Here is a 24,169-nt window from a genome sequence, read left to right on the forward strand (position 1 = left end):
CAGGAAAAGTAAAAATTTGTAAATCTCCGTACCAATATAATTTTTAAAGATTATCTCATATTTTGGATTATCAGCAAAGATTATCTCATATTTTAGTTTATTTATATAGAATTGCATTAATGAAGGAATTAGGTTGTTCTATAACTAGGAGTTTCCATTTTCATGTAATGAGAGAATTATAATTATCAAAGGCAGCTTATTTCTCTTAGTTAAACACCCACCCCCCAAATTTATTAAAAATACAAATTTTCTCACAAAATGAGTGTTAGTAGGACATCTCAGTTCTGTCTTGTTCAATTGATGTTTAATTACAAATTCTAAATAATAAATCAATAAATCCATAAATAGGCCCATATTTTACCTGACAGTCACAGATAACTCTGTAACTGGTATGATTGATAATTGTTGAAACCATGTCTTTATTGAAGAAGCATCCTAGAACCAGAAAATATTTTGCTACATTTTAATTTCATTTTCTAAGTGATAAAGGAACAGCATGCATTTAGTGGGTAAAAGGTTTAACAGGTTTGTAGTAAAATATTTCTTTTGATTTAATTTATTTTCTCAGAAATAATTGTCAAAAAATGTGAACTCTGTTGTATGTTTCCTTATTCATTTTTAATTATTTTGAAAAGCAATAAAAAATCTATATTTTTTAACTTCAAGTACATTTATCAGATTCTTAAATGTTAAATACAGATATGCATTTATGTATTCAGGTTTAGTCATATAAATGATACACTCTGAACTCGGTAGGTAATTATTCAGGATTCATCTTTTTCCAGCTATTTAAGGACGACCAGTCAGATTGAAATGCCTAATAGGAGTGTTGCACCTGGTTAATGTTCAACACAATGATGTTAGTAATTCTCTTTGACTTCCTCAAGTAAAAGGTTTGTGAGTGGAGAGTTGTTACCAATGATGGAAAAAAAAAGCAGTATTTTCTGCCAGTCCATGAAGTTCACCATACAGCTCATTTTAAACTGCTTCCTAAGTCAAAGTCATTTGTAAAATTGCTAGTTACTCTACAAACAGCAGGTTTCAATGAACATGTCCTAATATTCTTATGCCCTGTGAAAAAGACCTATTTATCACTCATACTTATTTTCAAAAAAAGGGTTTTAGGTATTTTTTTTAACAGTTTGAATAACTTTGGAAAATTGAATATGTGTCATATGTCAAGGGTTTTCATATTGTTTCACTGAGGAAACAAAGAGGGAATGCTTAAGTCACATGCTCCGATGGCACAGTTGGTAAGGAGTGGAGTCAGGATTTGAATCCACCTCTTTCCGACTCAAAAACCCTTGTGCTTAAACAGGAAACTTTACTAACTAACAAAATTGGCTGTGAAAAAGGATTTTTAACTTTAATAGACCAAATCATTAAAATGATCTCTTATAGCTGAAAGAACTAAAGAATTGAACTCACATAAATATCAGTTCCATTTAATATTGGTCCATATTGACGATGTTTCCCACTTTCATACTGTAGCCTGATAGTTCCTACTATTTCTGTTACAGGCAGCATGGATTTAGGGCAGGGCGAGGTCAGATGGGGGACCTTATGGATGCTTAGCCACTAGTCACGCAGAAAGGTGTTGAATCATGGCTCAGCTCCTTACTACCCATGTCACTTTATAAATAGCTTGATTCTAGAAGACTCACTTTTCCCCAAATCTATATATACAAAAGCCTAAGGGACCATTCGACCGGTAGCTATGACATGCACTGACCAACAGGGGGCAGACGCTCAACATGGAACAGACTAATGAATCTCAGAGGGAAGTGGGGAGGTGGGAGGGGTGGGAGAGATTAACCAAAGATCTTATATGCATACTAGAGATCCGATGCACAGATTTGTGTACCGGTGGGGTCCCTCGGCCTGGCCTCTGGGGATCAGGCCAAACCCGGCAGTCTGACATCCCCCGAGGGATCCCAGATTGCAAGAGGGCACATGCCAGGCCGAGGGACCCAACTGTGCACAAATCCATGCACCGGGCCTCTAGTTTAATAATAATAATAATAATAATAATAATAATAGGAATTTTCTAAGGAACAAAGACTGACACATACTGTTTTACTTCAACCTCACACCCCACAGACACTCTCTTATCCTTTTGGAGTTTGGAGGAAAATCACTCTCTTTAAAACAGACTATTTCAAAGAGTAGAAAGACTTTGAAGTAAAAGTATAAATCAGGTTCTTAAATATGATCCTTTCCTTGTTTTCTAAAAAAAATGTACTATAGTGAACCATATGCCGTTACATCACCTAATAACCAAAATAATATTTAGGATGTAAATTTTCTATAATTATCTTTGCCTTAGTCTGAATTCTCAATTAAATCTTTAAAAAAATTTTTTTTTAATTAAATTGGGCACGCCCCACACTGGGGATTGAGCCCGCAACCCAGGCATGTGCCCTGACTAGGAATTGAACCGTGACCTCCTGGTTCATAGGTCAATGTTCAACTTCTGAGCCATGCTGGCTGGGCCCAATTTGTACTTCTTAATCCCTTCACTTTTTTCACCCAGTCTCCCAACCACCTTGCTCTCTGGCAGCCATCACTTTCTATTGAGTCTGTTTTTTTGTTTGTTTGTTTTTGTTGATATATATTTTGTTCTTTAGATTCTGCATATATTTACAATAACCAAGATATGGAAGCAACCCAAGTGCCCAACAATAGATAAGTGAATAAAAAGTCGTGGTGCATATACACAATGGAATATCACATGGCCATAAAAAAGAATGAACTCTTACCATTTGCAACAGCATGGGTGGATTTAGCGAGTATTATGCTAAGTAATATAAGTCAGACAGAGAAAGACAAATACCATATGATTTCCTTATATGCAGAATCTAAAGAACAGAATAAAAGTGTCCTATACCCCAGTGGGACACTTAATGATGTTCTTCTAAATTTAGTGCTTTCTAAATGTTAGCCTCAGGTTCCCTGCAGAAACATCTAAAAAATACCCCTTGGGTAGAGAGGAAATAGAACATTTTCTCAGTCTAACGGTGAGTTAGAATTCAAAGTGTGGAAATACTTTATATTCTCGGAATAATTAAGTTATTTATGGCAGTTGAATTAATTTGACATTTTGGGGAAGAAGGAGGTTGGCAAATTTGGGTAGCATATTCACATACTGAAGAAAATTGGGTTTGTCATTTCCACCAACAAACAACAGAAACAGACTCAATTCAATCTTACTCATCTGAAAAAAAAGATACCTTGGTTAAGGGTTACAACGTTAGAGAATGTGCTTTCTATTACTTCTTGTACAAGGTACATGGCATGCAGCTGGTAAGTACTTAATATATTTCTGGAAAATACTTCACAAATGCTTGCTGATTAATTTAGGCTGCACGCTCCTGATAAGAGATTACAAACCATAATGAAAATCAGAAGATGACTGGTCTGGTTCTCGCTCTCAGAATTGTTCATAATATGACCCTGTGGGTTGACACATGCTTCAATGTTACTATGGAAGAAATAGGCTAACATTTTGGTTTTTTCACATAAAATAAAAGAAGAGCTCTTGGAACTCTGGACTATGTGAATGCAACATAAATAATATGAACATTTATTTTATTGTTTATGATTATTTTATTAATGTACATAGACAATTCTGATGAAACCACTCCTCAGAATTGATTTTTAAAATCTTAAATTAGCTGGCTTAGCTTCCTTTGAGTGAAATTGATGAGCTTTTTATTTCTTATACCTATATTTATCTTGTGAGAGTAGAAATACAGTCTTTCCACTAAGACTTTGAATTTAGTGGCACAAAGAGGTATCTTATTCTTCTTTAAATGTCTACTGACTAACACGGCTTATTTGTTCAACTTGACATCCAAATGTAAACCTTATTTTGAAAGAAATAAACGAATCCTATCACTTATTTTAAACACACATTTGTGTTTACTTTTGCAAAATCTGAGAGATTGTCTCTAGATAGCTCACAGTAAAAAGGAGGTTAGGTAGTCTTCCTGCTGAAGTAATTCTAACAGACAAAACAATTCATATTACTAACTGGATTTACTCAATGTCCAGAAAAAAGAACCAAGATAAATGAAATAATTAAAAAGTAAAATAACAAAGAAAGCATCGTCCTCTAAAAATTATTTAGTTTTCCTTACAGGAAAGCTGAAAGAAACTTTAATAAAATTCTACAGCCCTAACTGGTTTGGCTCGGTGGATAGAGCATCAGCCTGTGGACTGAAGGGTCCCAGGTTCGATTCCAGTCAAGGGCATGTACCTTGTGGTTGCGGGCACATCCCCAGTAGGGGGTGTGCAGGAGGCAGCTGATCGATGTTTCTCTCTCATCGATGTTTCTAACCCTCTATCCCTCTCCCTTCCTCTCTGTAAAAAATCAATAAAATACATTAAAAAACAAAACAACAACAAAAAACTCTACAGTATTTATAATATTCTTAAAATATTCCCTTTTCTCCCTCCCCCCGACTTTGACCAGAATTAAAAATAGAAAAAAATTTTTCTCTCTTCTTCAATTTGTTTGTAAACTACTCCAGCAAAAGCCCAATTAAGTCTTTCTGTCCAGGAGAGGCATGATTTCCCATTTCTTTGGCACTTGGAACAATTTTCCCATTAACTTCTTGAAATTTTTGCCCAAACTAAAGACTGTTCTTAAAACTTTTCCAGAGATATTTACCTTTTCAATTTCTTACAGTGTCTTGAAGATTAGGTGTAATTTTCCGTTTTTTAAAAAAATCAAATCATGACTTGCTTACTTGGTTAAGTTACTAAAAATGTAAATTACAGTACATTACTTTTTTTCCAGTTGGGGAGCAGGGAGAGCTTAAAGAAATAGCACGTCAGGCTAAATAATGAGTCAATCAGACTATTGTGGAATTACTTTATCCTCACACAAAAATAATGAAGCTTATTAAAATGATTGAATAAAGTAATAGGACCCCACATTCCAAGCAACTCACAGCTTTCTCTCTTTACCATTTCCCTGAAGAACAGTTAATACGTAAGTAAAAGCTTTTACACATAAAATGATATGAAACGTATTATCCAGGTAATTTTTAAATGTTACGATGAAATATGATACATGTTTATCAATAAAATCTAAGGATGTCTATGCAATTGCTGTCTGAGTAGTTTTGCATCTTCATATTAAGCATTCATCAGCCTGCTATTGACTTGAGTTGGTTTTTGAAGGCTAATTTTGCATTTTATGATAATGACATCAAGTATTTCAGTGAGTTCCAATCATAAGACCTAATTATGCTATTAAGAGAATTTAAAGAGCTTTTGGTGATATGTTGTTACCTATAATTACATCAACTTCCTACTTTGTAGAAGTAGGAATAATCTTTGAAACAGGAGTTATTTCATATTTGTTGGAGTTAACTGTTATAAAACTTACCTAAGGATTTGTTGTGTGTTCTCAGTTTTATAGTATCAATTTGCTGATAGCAACTCTATTACATATGTACATTACATACTGATATGGGCATGCCTTATCTGTAAATTTTATACTAGGAAATAGAAATTGGAGATCATGGATAACATGGGTGGAATGTGAGGTTATTAAACATTTTTTCTACTTGTGAACATTTTTGTACTTATTTTTTATTATAAGGGAAGTGTGCAATGTGCCATTTATTTATAATCTGAAGTTCCTTGGAGCAATCATTCACCAGAATTATTGTTTAAAAAGCAACAGAATTTCACTGCTACACCCCAGTGGGACACTTGATGATGTTCTTCTAAATTTAGTGCTTTCTAAATGTTAGCCTCAGGTTCCCTGCAGAAACATCTAAAAAATACCCCTTGGGTAGAGAGGAAATAGAACATTTTCTCAGTCTAGGGGTGAGTTAGACTTCAAAGTGTGGAAATACTTTATATTCTCAGAATAATTAAGTTATTTATGGCAGTTGAATTAATTTGACATTTTGGGGAAGAAGGAGGTTGGTAAATTTGGGTAGCATATTCACATACTGAAGAAAATTGGGTTTGTCATTTCCACCTAAGCCAGTATTTGCTATCTTCTAACTATTCCTCCTTTTCTAGACTTTTATAGAAAATAGCAAGTTCTTTGAACAGTATGAAGTGACATACCAGATCTTGAAACAGACAGCGGAGATGTACGTCAAAGCCGATGGTTCAGGTAAAACTCGCGGCAGGTTTTGTTTCAGTGTTGAATACAGGACAATTTAGGAACTACAGATTTCTGAATGAAAGATTACAGATTTCTATCTGAAATCATTGTTTTCCTCTTGTGGAATCTTTGTGTGATCATACTCTTGGCCTGGAGAGCATACATTGAATTCAGCCCCAATGACTTTGTAAATGCCTAACCTGTATCAGCATACTTGTGTGTGTGTGTGTGTGTATGCGTGCGTGTGTGTGTGTGTGTGTGTGTGTGTGTGCATCTCTGTGTGTGATCTTCTAAGGGAGAGCAAAATAAACATTCATTTTCTAAATTGCAATTTTCAACCTATTTTCAATTCTGAGGATTAATAGCAAAAAAAAATGGACTAACTTGAATATTTTATAAAGTAACTTGTGTAAAGACCTAATTTGTAAAATATTCTTGTTCCAATTTTTAAACATCTGTCATATTTGCTGAAAATGAACTATAGCATTTGTGATGGATACTACATGTGTGTCTATTTGAGTGCATATAAAATGTGAACAAATACATATGTCACTTATTGCATCCCATTTATTAGGAATTTTAAATATATTATCATCCTTAATCTTTATAAATATCTGTGAATAAGATGTTTTCAGCAGTAACTGAATGAAATTCTAGAGGATTATAAATGCATACCAGTGTAATAGACTCTAGAAAAAGATATGGAAGATTTAAAATATAAAATAAAGATTGTGCCCTACCGGTTTGACTTAGAGCATAGAGCGTCAGCCTGCAGACTGCAGGGTCTGGGTTCGATTCCAGTCAAGGCCACGGACCTCGGTTGCAGGCTCCTCCCTGGCCCCGGCCCTGGTTGGGGCGTATGCAGGAGGCAACCCATCGATGTCTTTCTCTCAAAACATCAATATTTTGCTCTTTCTCTCTCTCTTCCACTCTCTCTAAAAATCAATAGGAAAATAGCCTCAGGTGAGGATTAAAAAGTAATAATAAAATAAAATAAACGTGTTTTATCTGTGTCAGTGGAAGAAGCGGAGAATGTGATGAAATTCATGAATGAAACCACGGCCCAGTGGAGGAACCTCTCGGTGGAGGTCCGGAGCGTGCGGAGCATGCTGGAGGAGGTCCTCGCCAACTGGGATCGCTATGGCGACACCGTGGCTGGGCTGCAGGCCTGGCTGGAGGATGCGGAAAAAATGCTCAGCCAATCCGAACTTGCCAAAAAGGTGAGGCTGCTTCTGGCAGGAGGAGATGAGCACGCGCAAATTTAAAAATAAGGGACTTTCACAGCATAGTGCTCTAGGGAGGGCTCTGCAGCTACTCAGGAATCCCGACTTTGCCTGAAAAGCTGCACATTCAGGGTAGTTTATTATTTTATACTAAGAAAGGCGCCGCTTTATGAAAGGTAAGTGAGAACAGTTCCCTGTCTGGGAGCTCAGTGTTTGCTTTTGCATTCGGAAGAGCAGTGACTGATGGGGGAAAGGCAAGCCCAGCGGGCAGCAGGGGGCGCTGTACTCACAAGACCTGTACCTGAGGGGCATGCCCTGTGGATTTCCCAATGAGAGATGAAAACATAGTACTGGATCTGTGGGAAGGCATCACAGTTAACAGATGGGTCGCTGCATTTTTTGTCTCTTTGGTTATTCTTTTTTTTAATTTTTTATTTTATTAACCCTCCGTCAAGGGTCTCATTCTCAGCAGGCGTGGTTCCCCCCCTCCATTTACAGGTGTGCATGTGCATATGCAAAAGTTACTGTTTTATTTTAATGTCACTTACATTTAAAAATAACATGAAATGGCCAAAACCGGTTTGGCTCAGTGGATAGAGCGTCGGCCTGCGGACTGAAGGGTCCTGGGTTCGATTCCGGTCAAGGGCATGTACCTTGGTTGCGGGCACATCTCCAGTGGGAGGTATGCAGGAGGCAGCTGATCGATGTTTCTCTCTCATCGATGTTTCTAGCTCTCTATCCCTCTCCCTTCCTCTCTGTGAAATATCAATAAAATATATTAAAAAAAAGATTAAAAAAATAAATAAAAAATAAAAATAACATGAAATGGACTGATTTCTATCTATACAGGGGTGGGCAACAGTAAGTTTATATTTGTGAGTATGTGAAACAGAGTTCATTCTTGTATTTTATTTTTTGATTATTATATTATTTCTTTGTAGTATGTGTCTTCTTATTGTTGCTGTTATTTCATATCCTTACTTATGATTTATCTTTTAGGTAATTATGGATGGTAATGTAAACCCACTTTTTCCCACCCCTGTATATACTTTATAGGAGCCGGACATTTCCCATGGGAAATGAATTTGCATAGACTCCTTTAAGAAATATAGTACATGTGTTAGAATTACTGCTTGCCATCCAAGATTGGTTCATCTATCAGTGTGTTACACAAGTAGAAGTATCATTTTTAAAATGTCTTATCATTTCATAGTTCATTTAGGTTCCATATTCTTGTGTAGCTGATGGTGACAGAAACTAGATAGCTATACAGATTTTGGCTTTTCTGATTAGACCGCAGTGCCTGAGTAGATGTCGTGTGTGTTAATTTTATCCAAGGAAACATAACTGCCAGAAACAGAACTGTTCTTGTATATTTATGGAGGAAGAGCTCCCACACAGAGCTTATGAAATGGATGTTGAATTATCCTTTGTTATCCCTGCTTTCCCTGTGGTGTGTGTGTGTACATACACTGGCACACGCACGCTTAACTTGAAATCAGGTGGAAACTGTTTCATTGTCAACTGTGTAACCTTAAACAGATGAGGGAGGATGTTATTGTATTTAGTGTTCCTGGCCCAGATATTTAATTTTTAAATTTTCCTTTGACGGTTTAGCTCCATGATTAGTAATTATCTCAATGATCTACTGTAGTCAGATATTACAACCAAAAGTAACAGGTCGAAAGTTTGTTTACAATTTTTTTGAGGAAGTCAAGCAAGCATGTCTTTCCAATCTATATTTTCCTACAATAGTATCTCTTTGTTGTTGTTGTTGTTGTTAGTCCTCACCCGAGGATATTTTTTTCCATTGATTTTTAGAGAGAATGGAAGGGAGGGGGAGAGACAGAGAGAGAAACATCTATATGAGAGAGACACATCAATTGGTTGCCTCCTATCACATGCCCCAACCAGGGCCAGGGATCAAGCCTGCAACCTAGGTACATGCCCTTGACTGGAATCGAACCCAGAACCCTCCAGTCCGAAGTCCGACGCTCTATCCACTGAGCCAAACCAGCTAGGGCAATAGTATCTCTTTTATATGACTCTGGCACTGGCATTTACTCACCAGAAGACAATGTATAAGTCCTTTATGCTCATAAAAATTCAACTTTTCATCTGAAAAATAGGAATAACAGAAATGGTCACATTTTGTTTTGTCTTCAGCAAAAGATAGGGCATAGATGTTTTTATAGAAATACACTCAGCATTTCTAGATCATATTTTTGAAACTATTAAAATTTTGCATTTTGAGAGTTAAGATTTACCTTAAAATTTGCACAAATTTTCAAAGATATTTCTCTTAGTTTGGTCATTATCATATTCTTTATTAAATTTGGCGTATGATTCACAATAGTATGCCTTGTTTACTGTCTAGGACTTTTTTCGAAATTTGCCTCATTGGATACAGCAACACTCTGCCATGAACGATGCTGGCAATTTTCTCATTGAAACGTGTGACGAGGTGGTTTCCCGTGACCTTAAACAGCAGTTATTACTGCTAAATGGGCGCTGGAGGGAGTTATTCATGGAAGTCAAGCAAGTATGTCTTTCCAATCCATATATGCCTGAACCATGCATGTGTTATAAATGTTGCCATAAACAGTCTGTTTAGAGACTATTGTGTTAGTCCCCAATAGCATCGGCTTATTAAAGCCGAGTCCAGATGTGTCTAGATCCGTTATATTTATACTTGGTCCTTTGTTCTTTCCCCTGAATAACAGAGGAACATAAGAGAAATGTAGAGTTTGAGTAATGATTATACTGCCATCTGGGACCTATGCATATGGAACGATGGATTCATGTTTCAAATTATAAGTCTTCACTTCTGTGCTAGCTCTTTTTTTTTTTTTTTTAACTTTCTTGGTCATTGGGCTTCAAGTGTATCTACATAAGAGTCAGGAATGAGAGTCGTTCTTACCATGTAAGGATTGCAGAGAGTACATGGAAGTGAAGGTCACGGGCATGTCGTCCCGGTTTCATGACTGTCACTGATGTCCGCCTGCCTTTCCTTAACAGTATGCGCGAGCTGATGAGGTGGACAGGATGAAGAGGGAATACACAGACTGCGTCACTGCCCTGTCTGACTTTGCAACTGAAGCCCACAGGAAGCTTTCTGAACCCTTGGAAGTCTCTTTCATTAACGTCAAGTTATTAATTCAAGACCTGGAGGTGAGGGGGCTCTCTGGACCATAAAGTGAAAAACCTAGTCTCTTGTGAAAATCAAGATCAGTGAAGTTGCTCAAATCATTTTAAAGCTTTTCCCATGTCACTTTTGATATGTGTATCTTCATTGGTACCTCCAAAAAATATTTTTAAATTGTATTTTTTTTAAAAAAAAAACTACTTGAATTTTTAAAGGCCTATTTGGGCCATAAGGTAACTTCAAAATAATTTTTTAAGTTGGAGATTATTTTTCCTTCAACCAAATTATAAAGCACTAGAGGAAAATAGGAGTCTGTAGATGACTCCTTTGCATGAAAACCTCCAGCAGTAACAGCTTACAAAATGGATTGTGCTGTTTAAGTTGTTTGAATTCCCCACAGCTCTCAAAATGAAGTAATGGAAGGATATTGAATGACATGAAAAACTTTTCCAATTCACTATTAAGTGAGAAAAGTAAAAAATAGCACCATCCTTTTTTTTTTTTGTAAAAACTAAAAATGGGTGTAAACACACACAGGAAGCAGCATTAATGACATAATGATGGGTTGATGGCTCTGGTGATCACTATGTGGGACTTTAACTTAAATTTCCTTTATCCTGATTTATCTCTATTTAATACATTTTCTGCAATGACAATGTGTTAGTTTTTAAAGAAAATAAATTTATTTTCTAAACTTAGAGGAATTGCCCCGAAGTGTTCACATGCCTTTACCTGATACAATGTTTACATACTACATTAGCACATATGCTGAAAGTGTGAAGATTACTTCAGCATATGTCACCTAAAGATTTCTGCTTAGTTTTTTTTAAAGCTTTTACTTAGCTATATGATATTACCAACATGTAATATATTAGTAATGAAGGAAAGCAATAACTGGAATCTCCAAAGGTTTATGAGTGTAAATATAGGAAGTTCTCTAGAACATACTGACTTTTGCCCAGCCCTCTGCAGAATCCTGAAATTAAAAGGAAATGTAGCGGGTGCTCATTGAGCTGTTCACTGATTCCTGCAGGACATCGAGCAGAGGATACCTGTGATGGATGCTCAATATAAGATCATCACAAAGACAGCACACCTCGTGACCAAAGAGAGCTCCCCAGAAGAAGCTAAGGAAATGTTTGCGACCATGACTGGGCTCAAAGAGCAGCTGACCAAGGTGGGGAATATTTCATGCAAGTTACCCTCCTCGAGACCAACACTGCCTCCTGCGCGCCCTCCCTCCTCTGTCACCGAGGGCAAATCCTTCACTTGTTAACAAATCATGCTTTTATTTCTTATTGTGGTTTTGGTTTAGTAACTTTGTCATCTAGTAACTCTGTCATGAGTTTTAAAAATGAAACTCTGTGGCTGATACCAGCTCTTACCTCTGTTGACTTAGAAGCATTGGTAGCTGTATTTTATTTTATTTTTTTTTAATATATTTTATTGATTTTTTTATAGAGAGGAAGGGAGATAGAGAGTTAGAAACATCGATGAGAGAGAAACATCGATCAGCTGCCTCTTGCACACCTCCTACTGGGGATGTGCCCACAACCCAGGTACATGCCCTTGACCGGAATCGAACCTGGGACCTTTCAGTCTGCAGGCCGACGCTCTATCCACTGAGCCAAACCGGTTAGAGCTGGTAGCTGTATTTTAATAGAAAGATATACCTCTTCAGGGGGACAGGGGACCAAGGAAATATGATTAAACAAAAGGGGGAGAAATAGGGGAGGAGGAAGAAAAGGAAGAGGTCAGATATTTAAATGAGAAAGAATTCCAAAATGCCCCCTTTTTTGATCATTTATTTAGAGTATTTAGGCTATTTACTGCCTGGACGATTGAGAGACATTTTCACGAGAAAACTCTGTGGCATTTACATGTGTCGCTGGTACAGTAATATTGTCTTATGTATAAAAATTGAACAACGCATAGGAACTATCATGAAACAAATGCCTTTGGCGATCTGTAGGCACACAATGACCACATCCCTAAAGAAAATGTTCCGGAGCCACGACCCGTGCCCTCAGCTGGTGGCGCTTAATGGCTTTTAATAGAATCTTTGTCTTCGTGCTTTTAAAGGTCAAAGAACGTTACTCCCCACTCCTGTATGAGTCCCAGCAGCTGTCAGTTCTGTTGGAGGAATTAGAAAAGCAGATGACGCTCTTCTATGACTCACTTGGGAAAATCAGTGAAATTCTAACAGTGCTTGAGCACGAGGCACAATCTAGTGCTCTTTTTAAACAAAAACATCAGGTAAGAAAAAGTCCCTTTCCGGAGACACGGTCATTTTTAAAGCATGTGTAGTGAAATTGAGGTAGTGCTTATTTATAGATATTCTATAACCAGGCTGGCACATAATACATACTCTGTAACTGGTAGCGATTATTATTATTATTTATTATTATTATTAATTATAGAGAGACAATGATTATACTGCCAAACCCTATTCTCATGAGTTCTCATCCTATTGGATAAAGATTATTTCCTATTTTGAGCCATAGTGCCACTTCTTACATTCCCAAATTGCTATAAATAGGCATCAAAGAATCCTTCCACAATTAAAATACTTAATGTTGAGTAATAATGATATTTAGTAATATCTCTCTAAATGTTACCTCCTAATTCTTCAAAAATCCAAAAATTTGTCCTTACTCTGTTTTGCCAAAGCAAAACCAAAATTCTGCTCTTAATATTTGAATCTAGATTACCAAAGCTAGTATGCAAATTAGCCATTTGAAATATTTTTCCAAAGCAGTTGAGGATGTTGAAATGCAAATGGATTCAAGTCAAAAAATGACTGTGGGCCTTGGGCAGGCCTGGACCATCCCCTGCTGTCTGCTGCAGAAGTCACTGACGCCAGGGCTGGGTCAGAGGCGCAGGGCCTGTACCCCATCCTTCTCGTCCTGCGCATGTGTGGCCGTTGCGAGTCCTTCCACGGCCACCGGTCAGCAGCCGTTTGTGGTTAGGATCTGGGGTCCAGCATTTTATCAATAAGGTGGTTAGCTTGTGAACCTTAGAATTCAAAAGGGGGTCTACCCAACTTACACAAATAATGTATAATCTGCGTCTGACTCAGTCCAGTATAATGTGCACGGTGCTCACTTTATTTAGTCAGACTATACCCTGCTCTGTAGATTAATGTCATTATTGTTTGCTCAGTACACCATAAGCCTATCATTTGGTTGGAGAAATGCAGATGTCAGGCAAATAACAATTTTTGATGCTCTCCCTTTCTCCTAATGTTAATAAGATGGGCTTGAAATACTTTTTTAAGAAAGTCTCAAAAAACGTAAAAAGCCCTGACTTCAGTGATTGCTCAACATTCTGAAAAAAATAAAAATAATAACCTCTCTGTGCTTTTGATTGTGTTTATTGCTGTGAAAAAGCCTGAAGCTGTATCATGCTGTTCTTATTATTTTGTCATGATTACTCTCTTTCCTTCTCTTTCACGCCCTTTCAAACTCGATTGTTGTGGGTTTCCTTCCCTCCCAGGAGCTGCTAGCTTGCCAAGAAAGCTGCAAGAAAGCCATGGCACACATTGAGAAAGGCAGTCAGAGTGTTCAGAAGTTTGTGACCTTGAGCCACGTGCTGAAGCATTTTGACCAGACGAAGCTGCAGAGGAAGACTGCCGACGCCCACGTGGCCTTCCAGGTGAGTTCTCGCCCCGTTAGCAATGTGAACGGGAGGGTGGGGGGGTGGGGGGGGGGGGAGACAGTGCAAGCAATAAGGACACAGAGCCAGCATGGTCATGGTCATGCTTTCACTCTTGCTAAATGCCTCACCCACCGGTGTTTGGAAACCAACATTTCGCTGATTTCTCTAATATTAACATTCATGCATATTAAAAGGGGTTGATCATTCTTGTTACAATGAAGTGTATTCCTTCCACGTGGTTTTTAAAGAAACATATTCCCTAACAAAGTGCTACTTTAAATAACGAGAAAGCATCCCATTAAGATTATTTTTCTAAATCAAGAACATGGTCAAGAAAACTGGAGACTGGAGGAAACATGTGGAAACCAACAGCCGCCTGATGAAGAAGTTCGAGGAGTCGCGGGCGGAGCTGGAGAAGGTGCTGCGGGTGGCGCAGGAGGGCCTGGAGGAGAAGGGGGATCCGGAGGAGCTCCTGCGGAGACACACCGTGAGTGCCTCCCCGTCACTGTGCGATCGGGGCTCAGGATCTCCCCCCTGGCCTTCCGGAATATTCTACCAAATCTGAAAGCTGAAAATATTTTTTTCTAAAAATTATAAAGCATGGTTGAATGTTGGATGTGGGTGGCTTCTGAGTCATAACTCTAGATGATTATAGTTCATTCCTGAAAAAAAAACACACACACAAAAACAAGAGCAGTTGCTGGGAAGGTTTGGCGAGGGCAGCAGCTGGCTTGAGGCTTGCTCAGAGGGGTGGCTGCTTCTCTGTGCTTCTCTATCTGGGGTTGATGTGGCCCTTTATTCCACGCCCCCGCCCCCCAAACCCCCTCTCCTCCTCCATGGCAGGAGTTCTATGGTCAGCTGGACCAGAGGGTGCTCAACGCCTTCCTGAAAGCCTGCGACGACCTCACGGACATCCTGCCTGAGCAGGAGCAGGCGGGCCTGCAGGAGGCGGTTAGGAAGCTGCACAAGCAGTGGAAGGTGAGCAGGGACAGGGTGCGGACCTGGTGGCATCACGGATGGAGGAAAGAGCAGGAGGGCATTAAGGGTCGACTGGATGAGAAATTTCGAAACTCAGGAAACTACTTTTCCTATTTAAAAAAATGAACTAGAATGGAGCATGATGAAAATAATAGAATTTTGTTACTCCTCTCTTTTAGTAACAGCCATTTGTCATCAGAGGGTACTGATGATGTCGCCTGGCCCTAAAGGGTTTTAACCACTGCAATTGGCAATGTACAGAGTCAGTGACGGTATCATATTTTCCCAAATCTTTCTGTGCAATGCAGGATCTTCAAGGAGAAGCCCCGTATCATTTGCTCCATCTGAAGATCAAGGTGGAGGAGAATAAATTTTTGGCCTGTGTGGAAGAATGCAGAGCTGAGCTGGCCCGGGAGACCAAGCTGGTGCCCCAGGAAGGCAGTGAAAAGATGATTAAAGAGCACAGGGTGCGTCACGCACCCCCGAGTGAGTGCAGTCAGGCAGTCACATGGTCACTTAAAGGACATGACTGATGCTTTGGGTTGGGTCTGGAAACCCTGAATGGCTTAATTCCTTTACACTGATAGTCTAAATGGAATCTTCCTTTGTGTTTTGTGCGTGTGTGTGTGTGTGTGTGCGTGTGTGTGTGCGTGTGTGCGTGTGTAAAGATAACCCTATTGGATGGCTTCTCACGGGGATTCTGTAAATGTCTCTTGCTCATTAGATCTTCTTCAGTGACAAAGGGCCGCATCATCTCTGTGAGAAAAGGCTGCAGCTCATTGAGGAGCTGTGTCTGAAGCTCCCAGGCCGGGACCCAGTCAGGGACACGCCGGGAACCTGTCAGGCGATGCTCAAGGAGCTCAGAGCCGCCATTGAGAGCACCTACACGCAGCTGGTGGCAGACCCCGACAAGTGGAAGGACTACACCAGCAGGTAGCCTTGGCAGTGTTCCCAGACAAGGACATCGTCTCTTTTAGTTGTGTTAATTCATAGATTTTTACAAAACAGGAAGTGACATATGGTCCATCCTATGCAATGAAGAAAATCAGATTGTATGGCGTTGCCCATGTTCTTATATAAAAAGAATTCATTCAAAAAAAGAACGGGTTTCATTCAGAAAAGGTGAAGCACTTCATTTTCAAATGACTTAGATGTGATCTTTCTCTCTCCTCTCTCTCTCTCTTTTTTTTCTTTCCTGATTTCAGAGAGGAAGGGAGAAGGAGAGGGAGATAGAAACCTCAATGATAAGAGAGAAATCAGCTGCCTCCTGCACGCGCCCCACTGGGGATTGAGCCCGCAACCCAGGCATGTGCCCCTAGTGGGAATCGAACCCTGACCTCCTGGTTCACAGGTCGATGCTCAACCACTGAGCCATGCTGGCCGGGCAGGTGTGATCTGCTTGAGGCAGCATTGGTTCATCTCTTTCTCTGGGCTTGCCACATGTCCCCGAAGGGGGACTTCTGACTCTTTAGGGTTGTGTCTCACTCTGCTGGGGACATGTGAGGTTCTGTCCTCGCTCCCAGGTGCCCAGGCTGGGGCAGACACAGCTCTTTCCTCAGCTGAGCTCCACCTGTTCTTCCCCCAAGTGCCTGGGCACAGAGGTGGCCACGCCTACCCGGAGCTTCGTGTTTCTTTAAGGAACAGTTTCCAGAAAAATCTGTTAATCAATTTGCTAATCACTTGAGTGTCTAATTTTCATGAATGAATTCAAACTAGAAAATGTAGTGGCTCAGTGGTTGACTGTCGACCTATGAACCAGGAGGTCAGGGTTCGATTCCCGGTTAGGGCACATGTCCGGTTGTGGGCTCAATTCCCAGCGTGGAATATGCAGGAGACAGCCGATCAATGATTCTCTCTCATCATTGGTGTTTCTTTCTCTCTATCCCTCTGCCTTCCTCTATGAAATCAATAAAAACTATATATTTTTAAAAAACGAATTCTAACCATCCTCAAGTGTTCTCCCGTTAATGAGATAATGCCTGTGTCGTTTCAGAATTTCCGAGTTCTCATCTTGGATCGCTGCAAAGGAGACACAGCTGAAGGGGATTAAGGAGGAGGCCATTGATACTGCCAACCATGGAGAGGTGAAGCAGGCAGTCGAGGTAAGTCCTGGGACACTATTTGTTACTGGAAAATTTCCACTAATAAAAAAAGTGATAGACAATCTAACTGGTGCCTTTTTTATTTTCTACAAAAGATTACATTCCTGAAAATTAACTCAAAAATAAGTGCCCTTGTGTTACTGTGAGAACTATAGGGAGTTTTTCTCTGGAACCATTGTTGGCTTGGAGATTTAGTCATGCTCAGTGGTGCCTTTCAGGCATCTCTCGCTAATGGGGAGTCCTGGGGGGAAAGTGCATGTGTGGGTGTATAACACAGCAGAGGATAAAGAACGCCATGGGGAACAAGAACACTGTCGGCTTTTTATACAATCCAGTCAAGAGCCAGGTCACAGGAAATGAGGGGTTTGGGCAAGGTCTCTAAGCACTCTTTCTATGTCACATTCAGCCTGGATCGGAACAGCCCCTGTGAGCCTGGGGACAGCCTCATACCCAGCCATGACAGAGCCTCAGGTCTCAACCAGTTTGCATCCTCTGTATGACACACAGCAACCGTCTCCCTCTTAGCTTGTCTCTAAATATTACAGACACATGCTATTGTGAATATTCTTTATCTTTTAGTGGTTTGAACCCTTGCAAGTCACATAGTTGCCATTAATGAGAATATTTTTTCTTTCTGTTTTCTCTAAGCTTCATTTTTTATATTAAAACTAGAGGCCCGGTGCACAAAAATTCGTGAACTGGTGTGGTCTCTCAGCCTGGCCTGCCCCCCTCACAATCCAGGAGCCCTCAGGGGATGTCCTGAGCCACAGTCTGGCCTCCCTCTGCGGGAGGCAACCGGCCTGTCAGGGGAAGGCGACACTCCCATCACACCTCTGCTGCTGCCACTGCCGGCCACCACGGCTGCCTGAGCCTTGGCACGGCCCTCGTTGCCTGAGCCTCGGGCCCTCACAGCGGCAACCACCATCCGGAGCCTGCCTGATCCTCGGGCCAGCCCTGGCAGTGGCTGCGGCTTTGTCCGGAAGGATGTACAGAAGATATCCGCTCTAATTAACATATTAGCCTTTATTAGTATAGATTATAATCCCCTTAAACTCTAGAGGTGCTCAATAATGTCATGCTCTACCAACAGAAGGATCTACAGGGGTGGGTAAAAGTAGGTTTTCAGTTGTTTCTATGGGTAGAGACACACAGATGGTGCCTATTACAATAGTGTCATTAACTCTGTGTTTTGTGTACTCACAACTATTAACCCACTTTTTTCCCACCTTGTATTACCACTGGTTGCCATTCTGGTACAAAAATAATTCTCATTGTAGAATGAAAAGATCACTTGTTTCTGGAACCAACCATTTTCTGGCTGGTGTGCATTTGCCCTGTAAGATCTCTGGAGCAAAACATGTGGTTGGAAACCACTCTGCCCTCGCACTGCCTGGAGTGGGGGGAGGAGGGAGAGGCTGCCTGAACCCCTTGACCTGGGTCCCCTGCCCTCTGAGGGCTGAAGCCCGAGTCTTTCTGGCTTTGTCTTGGCCAATAAACCTTACTTTCCTGGAATAGAGTTGTGATCCGGTTTGTGAATCTTACTATCTAGGGTATTGACTTCTAAAAGCTAACAAAAACAAGGCATAAAATATGACTTAATGCAGTTAAAATAGATCATTAAGTTATCTATAATAGTATTCAGCAAGTGACCTCTTCAATAAAAGAATCTGCTAATTGAAATAAAGATTCTTTTATTCTTTTCTTCGAAAAATACCACGTTCCTTCCAGATTACAGAAAGCAAATGACAAAGTATATTATATATTGTAATCAGCTTACAGATGACAAAGTATATTATATATTGTAATTCCCAATTTTGGTATCAGATATTCTTCTACAGTACTTTTAGAAGGGTCGTTGTTGGGATCCAGGGAATCTGTAAATATCGAACCATGTAATCATGAAGGTAAACTTTGGTTTAGAGAGCACTGACTTTACACATGAGGTATTGGCATTGGAGAAACAGTTCCTTCTCGTACTTGTAGCTTTTTGTGAAAGATCTGAACAAAGTGAAATGAGCAGGCAATCCATTGGGGAATGAATGTCTGGCATTCCTACTGTCCCCTTACATTACCTTTGTAGGTAGAACCCTTTCTTGCTGGAAAGTTCTGATGCACAATTGTATTTTGTTCATCAAAATGTTCTTTCATTCCAGGAGATAAGAAATGGTGTTACCCAAAAAGGCGAGACTCTCGGCTGGCTGAAGTCCAGGCTTCAAGTTTTGATTGAAGTTTCTTCTGAGAAAGAAGCCCAGAAGCAGGGCGATGAACTGGCGAGAGTATCTAGTTCCTTCAAGACTCTCACAACTTTATTGTCAGAGGTATATCATTTATTCACACTCTACACAGTTCAGGGTGAGGAATCTGGAAGGTTCTTCTTCTCCTAGGTTGTAGTTTAACAAGCATGTTTATAAAGAAATCTTAGTTGAAATAGAATGATTGATTCTTATTTATATAAATATTGGTGGAAAAGATGAGTAGGATGTTTGAGGTATGGTCTGTGCCATTATCAGATATATTATCAGACAAATATTAGTTCAGATTAATAATCTACTAGTATAGCTGAAATACAAAGCTTATCGGTTCCATAATTTCTTACTCTTAATAAAAACATTATTTCATAGTCAGTTTAAGGAACATCATGGAGGTTAAGAACTCAGGCTTGAGAGTCAAGCAAACTCAGAGTCAGGGTTTAACTCTGGTGCCACATTACATATGTAACCTTGAGCTTGTCATTTAATATCTCTGAGACCTTGCTTTTCTTAATTGAAAAACAGGGCTAAAAGTATGCCAAAAGGTAATGTCAAGAGTCGAATGCAATGCTGTAGCTACGGCACTTAATACATCGCCCTGCTTCTGGGCTTCTTAATACAGTTATGAGAATACATGCTCATAACTGATGCCTGACAGTAATGAACTACTCAGTGTTTAGTCTGCAGCCCAGTAAGGTCTTTTAGGTAAAATCTACTCATTTTAAACTTCTTGGTGTACCATTCAATGTTTATATTCTTTTATAGATTAGAATATACAAACCCATCTGCTTCATTTCTGATAGGGCTACTTCCACCCTCTGCTAGAATATTTTTACTGACCTGGTGGTCGTACAAGTCTAATGGGTTTGTGCATGGAAGGTAATGTAAGAATGTAAAGTAGAATAGATGGTTATCAATATTTTTCTTAAAACCACTAATAAACTTGCACAAAATAATGGTCAACTGAATGACGACAAAGTGCCTTGGTTCTGAAGATCTGGAATTTTTCCCTAGCAGTCTCTAATGTGACAGTTGGCCAGTTAACCTTTTATATTTTTAATCCATGTGGATCTGCTTAAGACTCTAGTAGTGAATTTGCATAAATCAAAAATACTCTGCACTGCTTGTGATTTGAGTTTTATGTGATCATTTTGATATGTAACATATAGTGTTCTTAAGGATTTTTTGACAAATTGAAAACAGCAATAGGATTAATCAAATTTTGGAACATAAGCCATTCAAAACCTTTGATGGCCCATCTTCCTTAGCAGAAGACAAAGCTGAAAATTGAAGAAAATGACAAGGAAAAGAATCCACTAAGGAACCACAAAAATTAAAAATTATATTGATGCTTTGCCTAAAATATTGGAAGTACATTTTTAACAAATACCCTTTTATTTCTTTTTTTCCTCTATACAAAAATTTCCTTACTTTAAATAAAATACACTAAACTTTCTTACGACACTTTTTTTAATGATTTGATTTTAGTTATAAGATTGTAATTAAAAGGATCCAGGAGACAATATATACACTATGTGCAGTTGTATTACCCTGCCTTGATTTTGAGGCTGAGTAGGTTTTTAATATGCTACGCAGCACCATATCAAATGATACTTGCAACTCCCATAAGAGATACACAGTTAATAATAATAAAGAAGCTTTAAAACATTTGCAAGAATAAAGATTAGGGATCTGTGCATATATTTCAAGTTGTTGAGAAAGACTTTACACATATTCTTTAAAAAATTAAGATTACTTGAGCATATGATTTATAATATTTTCATGAACACCTAGGTTGAAAAGATGTTAAGCAATTTTGGGGAGTGTGTCCAGTACAAAGAAATCGTCAAGAGTTCCCTCAAAGAGTTAATTTCTGGTTCTAAAGAAGTCCAGGAGCAAGCAGAAAAGATCTTGGACACGGAAAACCTGTTTGAAGCACAGCAGCTACTTCTTCATCACCAGGTAGAATGGCCCTTTCCCCAGTGCGTTTGTGCAATGTTGATAGCTGATTACTGATACCAGAGAGAGGAGTAGCACAGAACCAGGGTCAGGGCAAAGGAATGGGGAGGGGTGTGCACGAAGGAACCCAGCTGAATGGTTAAAAGGAAGCACTTATGGTCTCTCTCTTAAATATAAAATATTTCAAAGATTCAGCAAGACAAATTCTCAGCCTGAGTGATTTGATGACATCAAAAAGTTCAAAACATGTTGTGAAGGGAAAGTTGATTTTGCTATAAAAACATTTATACAACTTGCGAATTGTCTGTTTCATAACAGAGATGGGAAGCATGGAGATAATTGTTTCCTATTTGAGATCAACATTCTTTTGTCATTACATAAAAATCTCACTTTTCAATGTATAATTCTGAATACATCTTAGTTAGAGAAATTATGACTTACATGGAGTACCAGACCTTTCAGGAGAGTGTGCTTTATAGGGTTAGAACTGAAATAAAGACATCCTGGTACATTTATATATATAAAAGCCTATGTGACTGTTCAACCATTCAACTGGTAGCTATGATGTGCACTGACCACTAGGGGGCAGATGCTCAATAAACAGGCATGGAAACATGGAACAGACTGATGAATCTCAGAGGGAAGGGGAGAGGGGGAGGGCGGGAAGAGATTAACCAAAGATCTTATATGCATGCTAGAGGCCCTGTGCATGGATTCGTGCACTGCTGGGGTCCCTCGGCCTGGCTTGTGGGGATCAGGCTGAATCTGTGCACAAGTGCTCTGACATCCCCCAAGGAGTCCCGGATTGCAAGAGGGTGCAGGCCAGGCTGAGAAACCCCATTGGTACACGATTCTGTGCACCGGGCCTCTAATATATTGATAATCATCAATTTTAATCAATGTCACTTGTCAAACTCAATATAAGTGGAAGTATAATTCAAGTAAAATATTTAATGGCCCAATTCTAGCTAACTTAATGCAGGGCAAATGCTAGATAATTATATATATGTAATGTATAAAAATTAAAGTTAAACTAAAAGTATATGTAAAATGGCAGCTTTTAGGCTTTATGGATATATTTAATAATTATAAAAAACTGTGAGTACAGAACAGTTAATGCTGGGTAGTAACATTGTTCTCAATTATTGTAAAAGTTGTGTTTGGGTTTCAATTTAAGTCAGAGAAATATGAAATTGTAAATATTTACATTAATATTTTCAAACTTCACATTTCTTGGATCAGGTGCTTGGTTATGTGTGTGTTTATTTTGTGAAAACTCATGAGCCGTACACTTGAGATTTGCCTACCATTCTGTTTGTACATTATAATTCAATAAAAAGTTTATTTTAAAACATGGCTTTCCCAGATTTCTCAGCAGATTAATCATTCTGAATGTGCCCAGGAGTTGCATTTCTTAATATTAGCATTTCTTAGAGCATAAATGATTTTTAAAAATGGAGTTAGGACTTCATGTGTTTAAGCAGAAAATAATTATTTTAGGAGAATCATGGCAAAGGAATAGTTTTGCCAAATTCCTTCTGGAGTATTGCACAGAATGCTAAATGTTGTCTGACTTTGCACATAATCAAAACACCAAGATCAAATTATGTTGTTTACCATTAAAAACACAAAATATTTATAAATAACGTCCATCTTTGAGTAATGCACAGTCTTCATTGCCGTTCTCACCGTTCATGTTGACTTTTAAATAGAGTTTGGGTCCACGCCGTGTGAGGTCCTACCGTTTTGTATCTCCCCTAAAGCTTGGGCGCTATGGCCCTGCCTAGTCACTTAGAGAGTAACATGTATGTCCACCTTGAACAAATGCTTCCAGCAAAAGACAAAGAGAATCTCTGCAAAGAAGAGGGACGTGCAGCAGCAGATGACGCAGGCCGGGCAGGGAGAAGGCGGGCTGTCCGGCCAGGTGCAGGAGGAGCTGCGGAAGCTGGAGAGCACCCTGGCCGGCCTGGAGCACAGCAGGGAGAGGCAAGAGCGCCGCATCCAGGTAGGAGACCAGAGTCCAGGCCACTCCCGGTCACAGGTCACAGCTCCTGTTGTCGGGAGAAGACGCTTGTTTCCGCCCCTGATGCTCCCACATGGTGTTAGCTATTGACCTATTTAAGCACCACACCAGCCTTATGAGATGGGTAGTATAATTAGCACATTTTGCAAGTGTGGATGCTTAGAAAGGAAAGAGTTTGAGCAAGTGACTCAAAGTCACAGAGCAGTGATCCACAATAAAGGCAGGAATTTAATTCACACTTGTCTGAATCTAGAAATTGACACTGAATTATTTCCCATTTCTGTAGTCCAATAGTCACAAGGTTATACTTTATTGTGATCTTGGCATATTACCTGAAATAAAGTTTTTGAATTTTGCCACCTGCTTACTGCAGACTCCCTCTGTCCCTTCTCTCTTCCCTTCCTTCCTTCCTTCCTTCCTTCCTTCCTTCCTTCCTTCCTTCCTTCCTTCCTTCCTTCCCTCCTTCCCTCCTTCCCTCCTTCCCTCCTTCCCTCCTTCCCTCCTTCCTTCCTTCCTTCCTTCCTTCCTTCCTTCCTTCCTTCCTTCCTTCCCTCCTTCCCTCCTTCCCTCCTTCCTTCCTTCCTTCCTTCCTTCCTTCCTTCCTTCCTTCCCTCCTTCCCTCCCTCCCTCCCTCCCTCCCTCCCTCCCTCCCTCCCTCCCTCCTTCCTTCCTTCCTTCCTTCCTTCCTTCCTTCCTTCCCTCC

The 24,169-nt window shown here is 39.6% G+C and overlaps 1 protein-coding gene across 6 annotated transcripts in view; it reads left to right on the forward strand.

The window, feature by feature from the left end:
• SYNE1 (spectrin repeat containing nuclear envelope protein 1) overlaps window positions 1–24,169 on the forward strand; it is a 400,736-nt gene that overhangs the window by 114,510 nt on the left and 262,057 nt on the right. For all 6 annotated transcript variants that reach the window (XM_080663595.1, XM_080663598.1, XM_080663597.1 and 3 more), the window contains 15 exons: window positions 6,043–6,139; window positions 7,148–7,350; window positions 9,731–9,895; window positions 10,372–10,524; window positions 11,532–11,675; window positions 12,581–12,754; window positions 13,994–14,152; window positions 14,478–14,642; window positions 14,999–15,133; window positions 15,442–15,600; window positions 15,858–16,066; window positions 17,127–17,235; window positions 19,389–19,553; window positions 21,279–21,446; window positions 23,278–23,448. In XM_080663595.1, coding sequence (XP_080519721.1) covers window positions 6,043–6,139; window positions 7,148–7,350; window positions 9,731–9,895; window positions 10,372–10,524; window positions 11,532–11,675; window positions 12,581–12,754; window positions 13,994–14,152; window positions 14,478–14,642; window positions 14,999–15,133; window positions 15,442–15,600; window positions 15,858–16,066; window positions 17,127–17,235; window positions 19,389–19,553; window positions 21,279–21,446; window positions 23,278–23,448 — 2,376 coding nt within the window. The remainder of the gene's footprint in view (window positions 1–6,042; window positions 6,140–7,147; window positions 7,351–9,730; window positions 9,896–10,371; window positions 10,525–11,531; window positions 11,676–12,580; window positions 12,755–13,993; window positions 14,153–14,477; window positions 14,643–14,998; window positions 15,134–15,441; window positions 15,601–15,857; window positions 16,067–17,126; window positions 17,236–19,388; window positions 19,554–21,278; window positions 21,447–23,277; window positions 23,449–24,169) is intronic.

Source organism: Plecotus auritus (assembly GCF_963455305.1).
Source record: "Plecotus auritus genome assembly, chromosome: 4".
NCBI lineage: Eukaryota > Metazoa > Chordata > Mammalia > Chiroptera > Vespertilionidae > Plecotus > Plecotus auritus.